Here is an 18,509-nt window from a genome sequence, read left to right as displayed (position 1 = left end):
ATGGATTCACAATAAGGCCACTTGAGTTTATTGTTTTTCCCGTGGGATTAAGCTGGGTGAAGTGTAGTAGATATCATATGCAATTAATGTTTCATTTTCAAAAACACATGTTCATGCTACAGACATTAAAATAATGAATGCCTATGCTTTTTTCCCACATACAGTGTATGCACTTTATTTAAAGTTGACACCTTTCCAACCTTTTCAACATTCTGTTTTGTGTGTTTTGCTCTGTCTCCAGTGGAGAAATGTATGAGCTCCATGCAGATGGGTACGCAGATGGTGAAGCTCCGTGGCAGCTCTAAGGGACTGGTGCGGTTCTTCTATCTGGATGAACACAAGTCCTGTATCCGCTGGAGGCCGTCGCGCAAGAATGAAAAGGCCAAGAGTGAGTGTTGTCTCCCCTGTAGTCACAAAGGAACATCATTTCAATTCTGTTTTGGTGCTGCAGTGTAATGTATTCATGCTGCAAATATAAGAGCAAAACTGTGACTAGACTGGCTGTATGTTTTGTATTTCAAAGTATATTTCCATTCTTTTCATATGCCAGTCGCCTTAGAACGTTTGACATTTCATTTAGTCTAGAAAAAATAGAGATACTGGATAGTTACATCAGCCATGGAAAATAAATGCATTTCATATGTAATTTCATGACCTCTCGAGGTGAGTGTTTTTTTTGTTTTTTTTTATATACAGAGATAAAAACATGTGCCGGGAATTTTCAGTCTTGGATCATAATGAGAAGTGACAGTTGATCATATTGCAAGCTTGCTTCTTCTAGCATCTTGCTTTATTGTGTGGGTTGGGGAATCGGAAGAGGTATGTTAGTGAAGGTATCAGTGAAGTTGATTAGTAATCCATCCATCCATCTGCTGTGCTGCTTATCCTCACTAGGGTCGCGGGGGTATGCTGGAGCCTATCCCAGCTGACTCCCGGCGAGAGGCTGGGTAAACCCTGGACTAGTTGGCAGTCAATCGCAGGCTGTTGTTTAGTAAATTAAATACAGTATCTCGTAGGTATCCCTTAATTTGGAGCTACTGTCTGTTCGGTAAAGATAATAAATATTTGTAACAATATGAATTCTAAAATACGGTTGTTAATTGGACCAGTTTTACCACTCCTATTTATAAAAGACGTCTTTGCAGCTCTTTCTCTTTCTTCTCTTGGGGCTAAGAATATATTTTGATTAAAACTGGACAGTTATTTTTAGACATAATTGTCAGTTAAAGCATTTCATACAGTGTTGTAGAATAAAATAAAGCAACAGCAGCAGCTTCCAGTGTGGCTTGGTTTCTTTACTTCGTAAGCCTGGCTTTGATAAGCCTCTTAAGTAAATTTACCTTAAATTCCAGTGTATAAGCCGCACCGGTGTAAAAGCCGCACTCACTTTAGAGGAAAAAACAGATTTGAACATATATAAACCGCATCGGTGTATATATCATAAAATGGCATATTGTGGTGCGCACAAGTCCGTGAGGACGAGTCAGCTCTTTATTAGACAGGAGTCAATCATGAGCTATGAAAAAACTCATAACGAGCTTGTCAACCCATTGTAAATCGCAGGAGGTCATTACTCAATATGACAGTCTGACTCACGGTTTCATTTTACAAACAATATTAAACACATTACACAGAACCTTAACACTCAAACGTTATACCACAGAAATATAGAAATATGTACCAATACAAGTTTAATATGGGGGAAAAAACTTTTGTTAAAGTTTTCCCGTAAACCATTTAATTGGAGGAGCATAGAAAGCATAGAGAATGGTGGATGACGCTGTAATGCTGCGTCTGTCCACCAGAGGAAGGCAGAGGACTTGGAGCCCAAAGCCCAGAGGGAAGCTAACGTCATTGCAGCACCCCAATGGATGCGTTGGTCAGACAAAATGCCTTGTGGGAAAACTTCAAAATGTTGTTTTTTTTATTTTAAACTCATACTTGGACATGTTTGAATATTTGTATATACACCTTTTAAGTGTTAAAATTGTTGTGTGATGAATTTAGTGTTGTTAGTAATTTGTTCTTTGAAAGATGACACCGTGAGTCAGACTGTTATGTTGTTATACTGGTATATATAACGACCTCCTGTGGTTTCCTGTGGGTTGACAAGCTTGTTGTCAGTGCACTGATAGCTTGTGATTGGCTCCTGTCAAATAAAGAGCTATTGTATATAGAAGAGCATTAAAAATAACTAATAATTGTGCATTATGGTGTTATTTTTAATGCAAGGGTCAGCCTATCCAGCTGAGACAGGCGTGAACCTAATGAGTACAAGCAGTATAGAATATGGATGGAGTTAGCATTTTTACTTAAAAATAAAAAAAACAACAGCAACGGTAACAATGATCTTTATTTTCTAATTTTCCAAAGATTGATTGTCTGGTGATTTTAATCAAACATGTCATTACACATCCCATCAACCCAATTAACATGACCTGCTGCACAGCTTGCAAATGTAAATTGTTAGAGGAACACAAAAAAACCCAGCTAGCTTAACTGATTGGGCATGTGGTAGTCATGTGCTTTAAAATGTGCCCTGTGACTGTAAAGCACTTCAGCTGCAGCCAACAACTTGCTTGACAATACACAGTGAGTGCAAACGACAGGCACCGGTCAACAGAACGCCAGTCACACTCACTATGTGAACCAAAAAATAAACAGCACAACACGTAGCAGCAATGAACTATCATTCTATGTGGGTAACAGCGAGGCATGGCATGCTGGGTACACCTGCGACAACATACAACATAGTGAGATATTAGATACAGTATACAATGACATGTACATTTGCGCACATTTGCATGGAGTCCAGGAAACAACATGAAACATGAATAAAAAATTGTTTTTTTTTTCCCACCGGTGCATGTTATAAGGTGCACGCATGTACATCCACCGGTGCACAAAATGAAACCTTTTATATTTTGTATGGGTGGGTTCCATCAAACGGCAAGGCATATTCCACAGTGCAAGCTTTTTATTCACAACCTCAAGCAACTGCGACCTTTGGGTCCGCATTGCAACACTTGGGCATCCTTGGCAGACTGCATCCTGTAGCTGGGAAAGTTATGCCTTTTAAAATAAAAGCATGGTAGTAACACAGCTACACCTCAAAACCAACAGCAACTTCATTTTAACAGTCAGTAACTTCATTTTCTGTTGTTAAATAAAGTTTAAAAACATGAGGTAATGTTGCACATTTTATCTGACACAAACCAAAAAGCTTGTCCAATTATGTGAATTAGTTAATGGTGTCATCTAGTCCCACCTCCCAGAACCCACTGCTGCAATTAAACAGCAGAGCTGTTGGAAATAGTGGGATACTATACTATCTGCTCCCTGGGTACTGCAAAAGCTGCACTCGAGTGTGTAACGATTGGTACGTGCTTGTTTTTGTCGCTGCTGTTTACTGGGTAGGTTAAAACCAAAAAATATGTATTTGTGTAACTTTGCAAATTTGTCCGACTGTCTCTGCTGTTTCATACTAGTTTTCTTTGCAAGTTTTGGCATTTCAAAGACACATCATAGCCATAAAAAAGTTACTTTTTAAAATCATAACTCTTGGGCAAGAAGATATTGAAGTATACAGAGATTGTTCAACTTTGCAATTCACAACTTTCATTCACATTCACAACCTCAGTCAGAACTGATTTAATTCGGAATGCACTGTCTCTGACGTTGCGCTTTTATTTGATAACACAGTGTATCCACTGTGCCTTTTGCGCATTGCTTCCAGGCTTTCACGGGAGGTATTAAATGACATGGCAGTCAGGGTCTGAGTCTAGAGACACCTGTCATCTACAGTGACACAAAGCAAAGCTTCAAGTGTCAACAAAATTTAGGTCTCATTCACTTTGTTCTCTGGTGACCAATAGAGTCTTCACCCCAGACCCTGCTGCAGCTGATCAAAATCACCCTACTTCACAGTTACCTTGTGTATATTATTGCATTATTTATTAGCTGCACTGTAGACAAACATTCCAGCTATATAGTGAAAACCACATGGGAGGATACAAGCTACAGCAGCAGCATCTCAAGTTCTCAAGAGCATATCATGCTCTGGTATGGTTAGTTTGTTTACATTTTCCTCTAGTGTGGTGCACTGTTCATCCATTCATTCATATTCTATAGTAAGCATAGTAAATAAGTAATGTTTCATGCCGTCGTATGTGTGACATTTCTGGCTTTGCCCTTTGGACGTTGCTGGGTGCCGTTCCAAAATGGAATGTGTGCTGAATTTGAAATGTTTTTCTTCTGTTTACTGTCTTCACAACGCAATGTAAACTGCTATATATATTAGGGCTGCAACTAACGATTATTTACTTAGTCGATTAATCTGAAGCTTGTTGTTTCGATTAACAGAGTAATCGGTTAGGCCATAGACGGACCAAATTTATGAACCAAAGCCAAACAATTAGTGGTTTGGTCCACAACATGTTCAAAAACAGGCAAACATGTTGATCACTGTTTTCCAAAGTCAAAGGTGATGTGTGTGAATACCTTGTTTTGTCTAAAACACAAAGATAATAGGTCTGCTTTCATGGATAACTAAGGAAATTGCTAAATATTCACATTTGATTGGCAGAAATAAAAGGATATTTACAAAACCAATCTAAACCAAAATAGTTGTCAATTAATTGACTAATTGATTAATCATTGATTCATTGCTTAATTGTTGCAGCTCTACTATATTGAAGAAGATAGAAATGTTGATATCTTAATATGCTAGAATTTAAGTGTTACTTAGAAACCTTACTCCTATCTATTGAAGCTAGATACATTACATAGATTCATACTCTCGTTTTTCCTAAACCAGTCTCTATAGATTCCATCCGGGAAGTGTGCGAGGGTAAGCAGTCTGAGATCTTCCAGCGTTATGCTGAGGGCAGCTTTGACCCCAACTGTTGCTTCAGTTTGTACTACGGAGAGCACATGGAGTCCCTGGATCTTGTGTCTGGTACCGGTGAGGAAGCACGTACCTGGATCACTGGCCTCAAATACCTGATGGCTGGCATCAGTGACGAGGACAGCCTGGCCAAGAGGCAGCGTACCCGAGACCAATATCCTTTGCTACTTATTGGCGCATGTAACTTTTAACCATCAACAATGATCATTGTAAAACAAATCAGATTGTAAAGGGATAGTTTGGATTTTTTGACATGAAGTTGTATAGCATCCCCATCAGAAATGTAGTTCATCAACAGCAACTTGGTATACTAAGTCCAGTTCCTGTCGGAGTTTGGTGATGAAGAACGTAGTTCCAGGTAGTCGCTGGGGTTTCACGAGTAAGGAGTTTGGTTTCTCAAAACAATATGCGTTCAAAAGGGTAATTACATTTGCATTACAAAAATACTTACTTACTTCAAAAAATCAGACCTCACAAATCTCTCTGTGTTATTTTTGTCTCCCGCCGTATCCCTGCACACTGTCTCCTTTCCATTCTTGTGTATGTGGCGAAGAGCTCACGTCTTCTTCCGCTGTGGAACGCACACGTAAACAAGATAGCCGCGGCACTCCGTCGCGGAAGTAGATGTGAGCGTATTCGTCACATACACAAGAATGGAGAGGCAACAGTGTGCAGGGATACAGCAGGAGACCAATATAACGCTGAGCAATTTGTGAGGTTTGATTATATTTCGAGTAGGTATTTTTGTAATGCAAATGTATTAGCCTTTTGAACGCATATTGTGTTGTGAAGCCAAACTCCTTACTTGTAAAAACCCCAGCGACATCCTGGAACTACTTTCTTCATTACCGAAATCCGACCAGAACTGGACTTATGAGATCAAGTGGGGGGTGAGTCCCTGTTGATGTACTACACTACTGATGGGGATGTCATACAACTTCATGTAAAAAAATCCAAACTATCTCTTTAATTTAGTAAAATGACTGATCTTATCCTAAAGAATTGATCAATATATACTGTAGTTGCCCTTTTTTTTCTTTATGCCAACTTTCTTTAACTCCCCTGGATATCACATGGCTCAAACAGACTTTCACAGAGGCTGATAAGAATGGAGATGGGAGCTTAAGCATTAGTGAGGTCCTTCAGCTCCTACATAAGCTCAACGTCAACCTACCCAGACAGAAGGTCAAACAGATGTTCAAGGTACAGTAACAACATTGTCATGGGCCTCACCATCTTGTAATATGTCTTCAACTAGCAATAATGTATTTTACATAAGAACACAAAAAGTCAGGATTTTCATACATTTTCTTCCAAAATGACCATCAATTTGAGACTTTCTGATGAATTTCTAAAGTAAATGGTATTACCTTTCCATAGTGCTTCAATATTTTTTATGTTTTTCTATAATTTTCCCAACACTTCAGACATCTGAGTTTTCACCAGGTAAAATTCACAATTACCATTTGAGCTAAAATGACCTAAATAACTGTAGTATGTTATTTTATATTCTTTTACTACAATGCTATATTGTACTATAGTGGATGGTACCCCGTTGGATGGCAAGTGCTATGGTTATGGTAACCTTATCTTGATACCTTTTACAATTTAGATTTAAGACAAAGGCATTAAACTGTACTGCTTATCTCTCCAGTTTAGAGTGAAATGCAAAATGGGTTATAGTAGTCTTTATAGTCTATAGTTTCAATTTGTCTGCATTTGAAAACATAATTACCCATTGATATTGATAATGTAATATGAATACATTTAAAACAACAAAACACTCTTTAAACATGATCTTAACTATAATAATAATGAGAAAGTAGAAGTTGCAGGCACCAAAACGAACTGTGAATACCACAAACAGTAGGGGTGTCACGAGATCTCCTGACATGAGATTAAAACGTGATGGTATTTCTTGTTTAGAGAACAACTTTCTTGCGGGAAAAGGGTACCTAGAAGTGTCAGACTGGGAACTACGGCATCACTTCTGTGAATGATGCTAAACATACGGTGATATGGAAGTGGCCGTGTGCGATGCAAGATTGGGAACCACACATTAAGTGCCTTGCAATCATACATGCACTCGCCATTTCCAGCGTCACTCGCTCGCAACATGTGGCTGTTTTTTTCATCTGAGCTGTGACGGTGTTAATGGCCAAGCAGAAGCTGTAGTAATTCTACATTTGATCAAAGTTACTTAAGATTTGTCAGATCAAAACACAATCACTGGATATGACTTTGGTCAAAACGTGTGATAGAGTGTATTTTGGAAATTCACTACTTCCTGGTATAGCACTTTAAGCATCATGAGAACTGTAGTTCTTTTAGTGTAACGATAAAGCTAATCTACTGCCGTCTATTTTGCATGTTTCTTTACAATAACTACACATCAACACAAATGATTAGTAGTAGCAGATACAGTTGTGCCATTATTTTAACTTTTGTAATTTTTTGTTTTTGTTTCAATTTGTGGGAAAAAAAAATAAACAGTTAAAAGTATCATGCTGAGGTCATGCATGCAAAGTTATAAAACATTTCAGAATGTACCTACATTTTGGTCAAACTTTATGAGCGTTAAGTCATAAATTGAGACTCTGCTGTATATAAACATGAGCAAAGCAGTTTGGCCGTTGGCTACGTAAAACTGTGAGTAGTTTTAGCATGCCACTTGAGACTTAAGTAGGGTCTATCTCTACTCCGCTATTTGTGAATAAGCACTGTAGACAGTTTGATTGATGGCAGACATCTGTAGTAGTGGCAAACGCATGACTCAGTCACTAACTCTTCTCATCACGAGGATTAGCACATTGCAGAGTTAAGCTCTATGTTATAGCTTTCAGCTCATACAGCAGCTAGTCTGCTTACTGGAATAAGTTCAGCACCCTGGTGACGGGCACCCATATGGTGCTGTTGTGACACAGATGGCTTCTAGTGTAATGCAAGGTAAACACACAAGAGACCAATCTGTTCCGGTGTGTTTTAAGATTGATGAAGATTTGTGTGTTGACAATCTGTCAGCTCATTTCACGGCTTAACCTACTTCCAGTGAAGCACCTGTGAAGTTGATCCCTTTTTGAAAATCGACTGACTTCAGAGTACACAGTGCATATCTTGCACATTGAGATCAAAACATCATTGACATCCCCATCACCCACCCCTCCCACCTTAACAAGGCACCAAACAGCCTCATGCATCCCAGGCAATCAGTAGCAACTGAAAGAACAGTGATCCTTAGAGCATTCTTTTTTTAAAATTAAAATCTGTAAAATGATTGACATGCAGATTTTTTAGTCAGATGTAGATTTTTTTTATCAGATCAAAAGAGAATATACTTACGACTTCAATAATTTCACTAAAAGTGAAAATCCCAAAAGCTGAATTGCATGTTTCCTAGTGTTATATTTTCACATAAAATATGGTCAAATAATTAGCAACATTTGTCAAAGGAAAATCATCTCAGACACTGTCAATATATCCCAGGGGGAAACTGTAGAGTCCCAGCTTGGCTAGCGTCATATAAATCACAAAATATTGGGGCCACAGTGATTTGCTGAAACCTACGAACAGGCACATGAATTCAAAATTTCATGTTGGTGTTACTTCACCAATGTTGGCTAAGACTTTCGCCTGAGGTACTGCTGTATTCTAAATGGATGCAAAAGAAAATCGGGCTTCCCCACAGAGGCTTTGCTCAATGATTTATCACAGCAAAGACTTGTAGATGTAGCCGAGAAGGAAAAGCTCTGTTGGAAGAGGAAGTTACAGCAATTCTTACTAATGAAATAATCTATATTAGCTGTTGAGCTAAAATGCTGAGCACAAGCCTGCTAACAAGTTAAGTGCCTGGTTCATACATAATTAATTGAAAAGAGTAAGGCTAGATTGATGTTTGCTGTGCAATAAAGTTAGTTCTCCAGCTGTGCCTTTGCTACATTGTTAGCCACGGAAGATGGGTTCTCACTAATATTTCTTCTGGAAAGGAGTTCCACCACCTCAGAGACTTAGAATTTATGCAAGGTTTTGTAGCAGTGGTTTGTTTTGAGAGCAGAGTTTTACTCAATAACTTCACTTACAAAACGATGCCTGTGTGGTACAGCGGTACCTTGTTTTTTTTGTTGTTAATTCATTCAAATAGGTCAGGTGAAAACTAAAACATACCCAAACCGAAGCAATTTTTCCTACAGGAAATCATGTAAATCCAATGAATTGGTTCCACACACCCACAAATATTAATATAAAAATAAATATTTATATTTTTACATGCAGAAAATGATGTGAAATAACTGTGATATGTTGTTATTAAGTAACCATTGTTTCAGCTTTCTGTATGTTTCACAACAGCATTTGTCAGCTGCCCGTTCTCTTTAATTCATTTCTGTAGTTCTGAATGTGACCAAGACCATGTCCTTTTAAACCTTATATATAAGGATAAAGAAAAGTTATTTTACTTAACTGCTGCTACTTTCAATTTGGTTTGTAAGAATGTGCAATGCGTTCACACAGTGAGCACATGCACACAAAAGCAAAGAAAATATGTAAAAGGCAATTGCGCCTGTTTTGCAGGAGGCAGACACGGATGACAAGCAAGGAACCCTGGGCTTTGAAGAGTTCTGCTCCTTCTACAAGATGATGTCCACTCGCAGAGACCTGTACCTCCTGATGCTCACATACAGCAACCACAAAGACCACCTTGACGCTGATGACTTGACCCGCTTTCTGGAGACAGAGCAGAAGGTAGTGTTCAAAGTTAGGACATCCAGTGACTCACAGTTTTTCATATTTGACAAGAGTTACAACCAGTGTTGTGGTCCTTCGATTATTTTCAAATGGTCACTGTTCTGCGTCATTACTGCAGCATTTGGCTGAATATGGACATGTGGTGGTGTGAAAAAGTGTTTGCCCCCTTCCTGATGTTTTTGCATGTTTGTCACAATTAAATGTTTCAGATCATCAAAAAAAAAATTATATTGGTTAATGACAACTGAACACAAAATGCAATTTTTAAATTAAACTTTTTATTATTAAGGGAGAAAAAAATCCCCGTGTGAAAAAGTGTTTGCCCTCTAAACGTAATAACTGGTTGTGCCACCCTTAGCAGCAACAACTACAATCAAGTGTTTGTGATAACTTGCAATGAGTCTCTCACAGCACTGTGGAGGAATTTTGGCCCACTCATCTTTGCAGAATTGTTGTTATTGAGCCACATTGGAGGGTTTTCAGGCACGAAGCGCCTTTTTAAGTTCATGTCACAGCATCTCAATAGGATTCAGGTCAGGACTTTGACTAGGCCACTCCAAAGTCTTCATTTTGTTTTTCTTCAGCCATTCAGAGGTGGACTTGCTGGTGTGTTTTAGATGATTGTCCTGCTGCAGGACTCAAGATTGTTTCAGCTTGATGTCACGAACAGATGGCCGGACATTCTCCTTCAGGATTTTTAAGTAGACAGCAGAATTCATGGTTCCATTTATCACAGCAAGTCTTCCAGGTCCTGAAGCAGCAGAAGCGCCCCGGACCATCACACTACCACCACCATATTTTACTTTTAGTATGATCTTTTTCTGAAATGCGGGATAACTTTTATGCCAGATGTAATGGGACACACACCTTCCAAAAAGTTCAACTTTTGTCTCGTCAGACCACAGAGTATTTTCCCAAAGGTCTTGGGGATTATCAACATGTTTTGCGGCAAAATTGAGACGAGCCTTAATGTTGTTTTTTGTTCAGCAGCCATTTTCGTCTTGCAACTCTGCCGTCTTTGCCCAGTGCCTTTCTTATGGTGGAGTCATGAACACTGATCTTAACTGAGGCAAGTGATGCCTGCAGGTTTATGGATGTTGTTGTGGGGTCTTTTGTGACCTCTTGGATGAGTAGTCACTGCGCTCTGGGGTTAATTTTGGTTGGCTGGCCACTCCAGGGAAGGTTCATCACTGTTCCATGTTTTTGCCATTTCTGGATAATGGCTCTCACTGTGGTTCACTGGCGTCCCAAAGCTTTAGTAATGGCTTTATCACTTTTTCCACTTGAACTGAGGTGTGATAAATCAGAGTTATGTTTTAACGGGGCCATGTTGGTTTGGATTTTTTTTTCTCCCTTTACAATAAAAAGTTGAATTTAAAACTGTATTTTGAGTTCAATTGTGTTGTCTTTGCCTAATATTTAAATTTATTTGATGATCTTAAACATTTATGTGTGACAAACATGCAAAAAAATAAAAAATCAGGAAGGGGTCAAACACTTTTTCACACCACTGTATATGATCTCCATACATTTCAGAATCCAGATAACCTTTGTCAGCAGTCACATGAATAAGCACCAAATGACCCAATTTCAAAATTGCTGGCGTGATATGATAATACCACCTTCACTGCATTTGACAGGTTTGGAAAATGAGTCCTTCTTTTCCTTTTCCATCTCTCGGCACTTATTTTAGAGTGAAGGGTGTCTTAACTTAGGAGTGATTTATTATGTAGTGGTAGGATAGAGTGCATAACAAGCATTGCAGTCCACTGCTGAAGGGGTGCTTATTGTGGGGGAGAGGTAGACACCTTTGGATCCAACAGGGACATTTCCAATACCCTCACAACACTTGAAATTAATTTGTAAAGCTTCTTCTATTCAGTAAGAATACTATAACACTGAAAAAGAAACATGAGCTAATGAGCGTGACTTGAAGTTGCTCTTTAAACAGCCAGCGTGTGCTCGTTCAGCCAATTAGAGTCACTTTTAGGGAGAAAGCTGTTTAGATCGGGGATGTCGGCTCTCCGATTGGGGATATCTTCTGAAGATTATTCTCAGCATATGATCATGAAATAGAACTTGCTATTTCAGAATAATCGGATCAGTTTTGTGAAGTGATTTGTTTGATGTAGTTCTATAATGCAGCAATGTTTTCTCCATCGTTGCAGTTACAGTTTTTGTCTGCCCTCGTGAAAGAAATAATAAGCATCTTTGCCTTAGTGTGTGACTGATATCACCTCAGAGTTTGTGTTGCTGACACAAAGACATCCTGCAAATCATCAAATGTTGGGATGTAGTATGATACCCAAACACAAATATACCGTATGCTAGGACAAGACAGGGAAATTATTATACCAAGGTTAGAAATTATTATACCAAACAAGTCTCTCATACCTGCACACGTGAATATCATTTATATCATTTGTTATCGTAATTCTAATTTCTTCACACTATTGACATTAAACACTGATATACGTGACTAATATAAAGTGAAGGAAACAATTTGGTACATATCTACTTGTGTACTTGAATTCCAGAACAGTGTTCCCTTGCTCCATCGCGGGGACCACCTTTCGCGGACTCACTGTTTTGCAGATTTTTACATTTTTTTTCAGCGTATCAACGTTGTTACAGGCTGAGCCTGGCCCTTTTAAGAAGGATTGCATTGTGGGAAGTTGTCTTCTGCATCCTGATTGGCTGTACACCATTGTCAGTCAGTCATCTTTGTGCAAACTAGCTAACCGAATGAGCTGCTTGCTAACCGTCAATACTGTAAACAATAGAAGAAGCAGAAGAAGCTAACCATGTGTGACTCTGAACGCTGTATGGTTGCAAGTTGTTTTCCCGATAAAGCCCACAATGTCAACGAAACGTTCTGCACCCAAAAGGCAGAGGAAGCCAGCCATCACACAAAAAGTTAAGACATGCTGAAGGTAGGCAGATGGCTGTAGACCGCCATTATGGAACACAGTAAATGAATCTTTGATTCATGGAGGACGAGGAGAAGGAGTAAAATACGAAAGGCGCAATATATTTTAACAAAGATACAAAAACACTACGGCCGAACAGAGCCAGGACGAAGAGGCACAATCAAAGGAGTGAAATACATGTGAGTCACTTAACAATTTCTTGTGTCGGACCCCGTAGGTTGATCATTAAAATTCAAACACAACAAAACAAAAAAATCAAACAAGAGAGAAATGTGAGAAAATGTTAATGCCTGTATGAGACAGTGTATAAAGTGTATGGTGAAGGGGTTTTGCAGCACAAAACATATATAATAATTGTAAAAAAAAAACCCAAAACCTATCCCCCGTGATAATTTAGGGAACACTGTAAATCTCCAACACACATATCACAGAGTGAAACTACAGTATAATATCTCGCAAAGGGTGGGTATACCCATCACATTTCAGCAACCATTTTGTTATGTTTTCTCAAGGGATAATACTTACTTGGATATGCTGTAACTAGCAGTCAGTGTTCAGCTTGGAAAGCAGTATATATTTACTGTCCTCTGAAAGTAACCCAACACACAGCCATTATTAACTACGTAGGCTGGCAACAACAGTGAGCGTCCAATCGTATTTTGTATGAGAACCATTGTTACCTATCACCTCTTTAATCCATAATCACATTACGGAGCTGATGGATGACACCTTGCAGTCCTACACACGCTTGATGATGCTCCACCCGTGCTGAATTGGTTTCAGGTTTGGAGACTTGGCCACTCCTGTCACTTCCAACTTCAGCTTCCTCAGCAAGGTACTTGTCGTGTTATCATGTTGGAATACCTAAATGTGGCCCAGTTTCCCAAGGAAGGGGAGCATGCCCTACGCTTCAGAATGTCACGGCACATGCTGAAATTCATGTTTGCCTCAATGAACCACAGCTCCCCGGTGCTGGTAGTATTCACACAACCCCAGACCATGACCGTTGGCAAGGTGCCGCCACGTATGCTGGACATGGTCAGACCAGAGTACAGGACATGGATCCAGTAATTATTGTAAACTTGTTTGTGTGGTTTCTTGTGAGCCGGGTTCAGAAGAGTGTTTCCTTCTGGGAGGACGGCCATGCAGAAACCCTTGATGCAATCTAGATAGCTAGATAGATGCAATGATGACGGAACCCATGCTTCTCTTTTATGAAGACAACTTTTAAAAAATGACAGAAAACAAGCACTCGACATCTTTGGTCGACCCTTGCGAGGCCTGTTGTAAGTGGAACCCACCTGGGAAAACTGCTGTATGACCTTGGCTATTGTGCTGCAGATTTGGGTCCAACCTTTTTATTTTTGCCCCAATGAACCTTTTTAAGGACATCTTTTTGGAGAGTAACAATTCTATTTCTCAAATCCTCAGAGAGTTATTTGCCACAAGGTGCCATATTGAATATCCAGTGGCCAGTATGACAGAAGTGTACCCAAACACCAAATTCAGCAGCTCAAATCCATTATGCACAAATTTGTATGGTCCAGTCAAGCAGGCCAAAACATTATCATGATGTATCAAACAGGTGAGAGAGCGCGTTCTAACGACGTGTTCAGGTATCACTAGGGGTGCACTCCCTTGTTTTGCCAGCTCTTCAGAAAACAATGGCTGTACGTTGTTCTTTTCATACAGTAAATCTACACTGCTTTCCAAGCTGTATAGTGAATATTATATACAGTATATTATATAAAAGTTTCATTGCAGTAGTATTGTCCCTTGAGAGGATATAATCAAATAGTTGCTCAAATGGGACTGCTATACTCACTTTTGTGTGATATTGTGTGTTTACCTCCAAGGCACAGCCTGTCAAAGTGAACACAGTGACTGACCTAGCGTTGCTCTGCCCCCCTTTGAAACATCAATACAGATCACTCTTTAGAACAGTACCGACAGAGAGAAGTGGGCCTTATAGAGTAATTTTGGCTTACAGATAACATAACAAATAGCTTCAGTATACTTCTATATACAATACAATATTAATATACTATACATGCAAGAGGCATTCTTTAATATGGATTCCTATACTTTATAGATGACCAAAGTGAGCAAGGACCATTGTCTGGAGATTATCAAGAAATTTGAGCCATGTTCGGAGAATCAGAAGCAAGGAGTTTTAGGAATTGATGGTAAGTATGCTTGCATTCTTTACCTTTAAGCTCATGTGTTGGGTAACTTAGGTTTACAGTGAGTTCATTTCTCACTTTATTTAATGAAATTCAACAAGATGGTCACCGTGTAATATATGCTCTTCTTACATCTCTGATTATCTTGTAAGAGGTTTGTGGTAAAAACTACATTACACTCAGAACATTTTTTTTTAAACAATGCCACTTGTTTAATACTAATTATCTTAAATACAATCATCAATTCCCTATCTAAGAGTATATTACATCTACTATGTCTGCTGCGATTGTCATGATAATTATAAAATGATATTCCCTGCAAAATATAATTATAAAAACAGCCATTTTTTTTTCTTTCTGCCAGTTGGATATACTGTACTATAATACTAATAATTTAATCACACCCAATTTATGTTCAATTTTCAACTTATTCTCGTCACACGATAATATACAATTGTACAAGGTTCCCCATCACTTCTTTCCCTTAATTAAAGCATTGTTTTCCATAGCCAAAAGAGGAACATTTTCTAGAAACAACAAGGGTTGTTTTTTTCCTCAGGCTGGAGAGTCCCAGCGCAGCATAATAATTATTTCTCATGACTTACACGCTTATCAACAAAACTCATCTTAATAACGTGTGTTTGAGGCAGAAAAATGTGGAAATTAGTCTGATGAGGGGGGAGGCTTCTATCTACAGCTGTCCACACATACTGTAGCTGTGAAGAATGCCCAGAAATTTGACTGAATGTTTTGTGTGTGTGTGTGTGTATATATATATACTGTGTATATATATATATATATATATATATATATATATATATATATATATATATATATAAATTGCTACAGTTATCATTTTGCACATTTGGATCTTAATGAGGTTTAAAGTAGAGCTACAATATGCAAAAACAAGAAGGGGGAGTGTGGCAAAAAACATTTGGAACTTGTAATTTAAACAAACAAAAAAAGTAGGTTGTTTATCACCTGATCAAAAGTTTAAGACCAAAGGCTATAAAAGCCAAAATCTGCTCAAAATTTTCATTTTCTGTCAGGCATTCACACTGTCATGCCCTCCTGATGGCTAAAGCTAAGAAGCTTCTCTTTTTGAACGTGCTCGGATTGTCGAGCTGCATAAGCAATGCCTCTCGCAGCGTGCCACATTTGTGTTCAGTTGTGTTGTCATTGACTAATGTTTAAATTTGTTTGATGATCTGAAACACTTTAGTGTGACAAACATGCAAAAAATAAGAAATCAGCACTTTTTGACACCACTGTATATGTGTGTATGTATATATACAGTATACAGTATATATGTATATATATATATTTTTTTTTCTAAATTTAATTTATAAATCATAAATATGTGAAATTCAGTTTTTTCCAGCTCATAAAAACACTGATGAAAGCAAATCCATATCAATAAATAACCAAGACTCTACAGTAAGTCTTACTGTATGTACGGTTACTTGACTGTACTTCAGAAAAGGTGCCTGAAAACAAAACCTGGATCAGCCTAGTTCTTAACAACACTTTAATCTTCTTTCAGGGTTTACTAATTACATGCGCAGCCCTGCAGGGGATATCTTCAACCCAGATCACTACAACGTGAACCAGGACATGAGCCAGCCGCTGTGCAACTACTTCATCGCTTCCTCACACAACACGTACTTGATGGGAGACCAGCTAATGTCCCAGTCCAGGGTGGACATGTATGCCTGGGTACTGCAGGCCGGCTGCCGCTGTGTTGAGGGTACTGTAATCCCCCTCGCTTGTCAAAAAAAAACAAAACAGGAAATTGACTCAATTATAAAAGTAAAAATAATCACAATAACAGGTTGTTACTGTTACTGTAATAAATGACTCTTGCTTGTCGCGGTTAAACTTGAAATACGACTCGTAAGTTTTGGGTAAAAGGAAATAGCTGATATACATTTGTAATATGCAGTTGTTCAACTGTATGCTGTGTGGTTATTCTATTATAGTGGTACCATGGTTTTCCTTGTTAATTCGTTCCAGAAGGTCTGCCGAAAACCGAAACATACAAAATCCGAGGCAATTTTTCCCATAGTAAATAATGTAAATCCAAATAGTCTGTTCCAGACACGCAACAATATTAACAAAAAAATGCCTTTCATAGACCATTACAATTTTACCTGCAGAAAACAGTAATGAAAGGAATGAAATAATTATAAAAGATGAGTGAAGTGGAGAAATGAACATTTAACATTAACATTATTATCATTAACACTCTCTTCGGCAAATATGGCAAGGAGTGCGGAATGAGGAGGGTAGGAGACACCATCTTTGTCATTTGCAACTAGTTCTTTTTTGAATTCAGGGTTTCTCACCTTCTTTATCAAATTGCTGACACAACTCTCTAAGGCCCCATGGTGGGTTATTTAGCAGTCACACTCAATAAAAATGCACGGACAGTGAGTCACCATCGCGTACGGTGCTTTGCACTGGATTTTATGCAGGGGTGCGGTACACGCAATATTGTGTGAAAACCGAGGTAAACCTTTGGCAAAAAAATTCATTAATGACTGTATCATAGGAAAAGGTGGTGTTCGAAAATCAAGGTTTGACTGTACTTACTCACCATTACTCAGTTTAGACACGTGACAACCAAAGATTTGTACTTGATGAGTGCACGCACTTACAGCAAATACTTACAAAGTGCATCCTTAGAAAATTTCGGTCACAATGTCATAAAAATGAAGATGGGGATGTTTTAGGGAGGAAGACAAATGGTGGATACAAATGGTGGGTGCCTGGCATTACCTTCTTGAAAAAGGTCACCGCCCACTCCTTGATTATGTTTGTCAGAGGATTTAGGCCAACACCGATCATAGTCTGTGCAGCTGTCAGGTATTTACACAGGCAACGTTTGATAAAGGACAAACTCTTGGACAAAGAAAAAAAGTAGTCAGAGTGGAGATATAGGAGCTACGTAGGCATGCTATGGTCAGAGATTGTACTTTTGTGAAAGATCTTTCAATGGAATCAAGGATATTTGGCACTTTTCAGGGTCTCACCACCAGTCTTATTGAAACGATATTGCCTTACGCCTTGGCTCATGTCTCTTGTTCACAGTGGACTGCTGGGATGGTCAAGATGGCGAACCTATTGTTCATCATGGCTACACTCTGACCTCCAAGATCCTCTTCAAAGACGTTATTGAAACCATCAACAAATATGCCTTCGTCAAGAATGAGTACGTTATAACATATATGCACACAACCACTTCCACGCTTGTTTTTGCCATATTTTTGGTGACTATGCTTATTCATTTGTTACTTTTTCATGGTAACACATGGATTACCGTATTAGCGGTGATGAGAACAGAGACGCCAAAACAATGCAACATTGCGGGCTTCTAATAGATTATTCAGGTTTGCTAATACTCACACACTATATATTGTCTTCATGCATTGGATGTCCTTGTGCCACAGTGAGTGAGTGAGTGTGTGCACACATAATATACTCCATGAAAATGACAATTATTCAGGTTTTGTGCTGGTGGATTGTAAGTAGAAGAAACAGGACTAAGAGTAAAAAAATGCAGTCAGCAAAAAGTACATTTAAACTCAGCCTGATCAAAAGGTTTAAGACCATTGCCTTAAAAAGTCAGAATCAGTTATAAAATCTGGCTTTCACGGCATCTCATCACCCAAATTAAGGCCCTTATTAATGCTGACTGCAGCCCGATAACGATATGATGGCATCCGCTACAGAAAGGCTTAAAGATGG

General features: G+C 38.7%; 1 protein-coding gene across 14 annotated transcripts in view; it reads left to right on the top strand.

Moving 5' to 3' along the window:
* plch2a (phospholipase C, eta 2a) overlaps nucleotides 1-18,509 on the top strand; it is a 154,872-nt gene that overhangs the window by 96,128 nt on the left and 40,235 nt on the right. For 12 of the 14 annotated variants that reach the window (XR_008573538.1, XR_008573537.1, XR_008573536.1 and 9 more), the window contains exons 2-8: nucleotides 242-388; nucleotides 4,817-5,062; nucleotides 5,982-6,109; nucleotides 9,473-9,643; nucleotides 14,669-14,762; nucleotides 16,306-16,509; nucleotides 17,853-17,973. Coding sequence is in view for 10 of the 14 variants with exons in the window: in XM_054797594.1 (XP_054653569.1) it covers nucleotides 242-388; nucleotides 4,817-5,062; nucleotides 5,982-6,109; nucleotides 9,473-9,643; nucleotides 14,669-14,762; nucleotides 16,306-16,509; nucleotides 17,853-17,973 (1,111 nt within the window). In the remaining 4 variants the exon portion in view is untranslated. Of the gene's footprint in view, nucleotides 1-241; nucleotides 389-4,816; nucleotides 5,063-5,981; nucleotides 6,110-9,472; nucleotides 9,644-14,668; nucleotides 14,763-16,305; nucleotides 16,510-17,852; nucleotides 17,974-18,509 lie in introns of those variants that run through there. The other 2 variants (XM_054797627.1, XM_054797600.1) reach the window with 2 other exon arrangements.

This window comes from Dunckerocampus dactyliophorus, chromosome 1 (assembly GCF_027744805.1).
Source record: "Dunckerocampus dactyliophorus isolate RoL2022-P2 chromosome 1, RoL_Ddac_1.1, whole genome shotgun sequence".
NCBI classification, from domain to species: Eukaryota; Metazoa; Chordata; class Actinopteri; order Syngnathiformes; family Syngnathidae; genus Dunckerocampus; species Dunckerocampus dactyliophorus.
Note: the sequence above shows the minus strand (reverse complement) of the source record. Positions and strands in the feature narration are given on the sequence as shown.